The 1,964-nt window shown below is 47.1% G+C and overlaps 1 protein-coding gene across 1 annotated transcript; it reads left to right on the top strand.

The window, feature by feature from the left end:
• On the top strand, positions 1–570 carry LOC109166986 (RNA-directed DNA polymerase homolog). The gene has a single exon (XM_019315886.1). The coding sequence runs from the start codon at positions 1–3 to the stop codon at positions 568–570; it is 570 nt and encodes a 189-aa protein (XP_019171431.1).
• Positions 571–1,964: the final 1,394 nt, after the last annotated feature.

The raw sequence follows: 1,964 nt of genomic DNA on the forward strand, positions 1-1,964 counted from the left end.
ATGAGGCTGTGCATCAACTATCGTGAGCTGAACCAAGTCACTATCAAGAACAAGTACCCTCTACCGCGGATTGACGATTTGTTTGATCAACTCCGAGGCGCCGGAGTGTTTTCTAAGATTGACCTAAGATCTGGATATCATCAGTTGAAGGTGGCAGATAGGGACATTCCTAAGACCGCATTCAGGACTCGTTACGGACACTACGAGTTCACGGTGATGCCGTTCGGTTTGATAAACGCCCCCGCAGTATTCATGGATTTGATGAATCGGGTGTTCAAGCCTCATCTCGGCGATTTTGTAATCGTGTTTATCGATGACATCCTTGTGTACTCTCGGGATAAGGAAGAGCATGTAGGGCATCTTCGGACAGTACTCCAGATTCTGAGGGAAAAGCAGTTGTATGCCAAGCTCTCGAAATGTGAATTCTGGAAGGATAGTGTGGCATTCTTGGTTCATGTGATCGATAGCAAAGGCATCTCGGTGGATCCGGATAAGATTCGGTCGGTGAAGGAGTGGACTGTGCCGACAACCGTGGCGGAAATAAGAAGCTTCCTTGGGTTAGCGGGTTAATACCAAAGGTTTGTGTTGGATTTCGCCAAAGTGGCTCAGCGGGTTATTACCGAAGGTTTGTGTTGGATTTCGCCAAAGTGGCTCAGCCATTGACTAAGTTGTTAAAGAAGGACATGCCCTTCCAATGGAATCAAGCTTGCGAGTTAGCGTTCCGGGAATTAAAAGAGAGGCTCACGACCGCACCAGTGTTAATCTTGCCATCCGGGACGGAAGGGTTTGAAGTATACAACGATGCGTCCAAGAAAGGACTAGGTTGCGTATTGATGCAGAATGAGAGAGTGATAGCTTATGCTTCACGACAGCTTAAGGTGCATGAGGAGAACTACCCACGCACGATTTAGAGTTGGCAACTGTGGTTTTCGCTTTGAAAATTTGGAGGCACTACTTGTACGGCGTGCGTTGTACAATCTTCACGGACCACAAGAGCCTCAAGTATATTTCACGCAAAAGGATCTTAATATGCGTCAAAGACGGTGGTTGGAACTCATCAAAGACTATGAGTTGGATATATAATATCATGAAGGGAAAGCGAATGTTGTGGCGGACGCTCTAAGCAGGAAATCCAAACACGCCGTTAGTTCCATTTGGGTAGTGGCTGACGAGCTTTGCAAGGAATTTCAAAGGATGAACCAAGAAGTGGTGGAGCAAGGCGAGGTTGAGTCGGAAGTCCGTCTTTTCAACATAAGGGTCGTACCTACACTTTTGGAGGAGATCAAAGAGGAACAACTAAAGGATGCCAGTTTAATGAGAGCAAGAGATGACCTGGCCAAAGGAAGAGGGGGACCGTTTGAGTTATCTACGGATGGAGAGTTGAGATACGAAGGCCGTTTATGTGTACCTGCATCGTGTGATTGGTTGAAGCGTCAGTTTTTGGAAGAAGGCCATAATACACCCTACTCGGTACATCCCAGAGGCGACAAATTATACAAGGATGTGAAGAACCTCTTTTGGTGGCCCAATATGAAGAAGGAGGTAGCAGAGTTCGTGGGTAGATGCTTGAATTGTCAAAAGGTTAAAGCAGAGCGTTGTAGGGTTAAGGGCTTGGTGCAGCCGTTGGAAGTTCCACAAGGAAAGTGGGATTCCATATCCATGGATTTCGTGGGAGGTCTACCGGTGACCCGCACCGGCAAGGACAAAATTTGGGTGATAGTTGATCGGTTTACCAAGACTGCTCGCCTTATCGCGATGAAGGAAACGTGGTCAATGACGCAGTTGGCTCAAGCCTATGTTAATCAGGTGGTGAAATATCATGGGGTACCAAGGGATATCGTCTCCGATCGGGATCCAAGATTCTTATCTCAATTTTGGAAATCTTTGCAAGCAGCCTTGGGAACAAAACTGAATCTTAGCACCGCCTTCCATCCGGCCACAGACGGACAAACGGAAAGGACCAT

This window comes from Ipomoea nil, unplaced genomic scaffold, assembly GCF_001879475.1.
Source record: "Ipomoea nil cultivar Tokyo-kokei standard unplaced genomic scaffold, Asagao_1.1 scaffold3142, whole genome shotgun sequence".
Lineage (NCBI taxonomy): Eukaryota > Viridiplantae > Streptophyta > Magnoliopsida > Solanales > Convolvulaceae > Ipomoea > Ipomoea nil.

Coding starts and splice junctions, on each gene's coding strand:
- LOC109166986 (XM_019315886.1), top strand. CDS start 1: ATGAGGCTGTGCATCAACTATCGTGAGCTGAACCAAGTCACTATCAAG.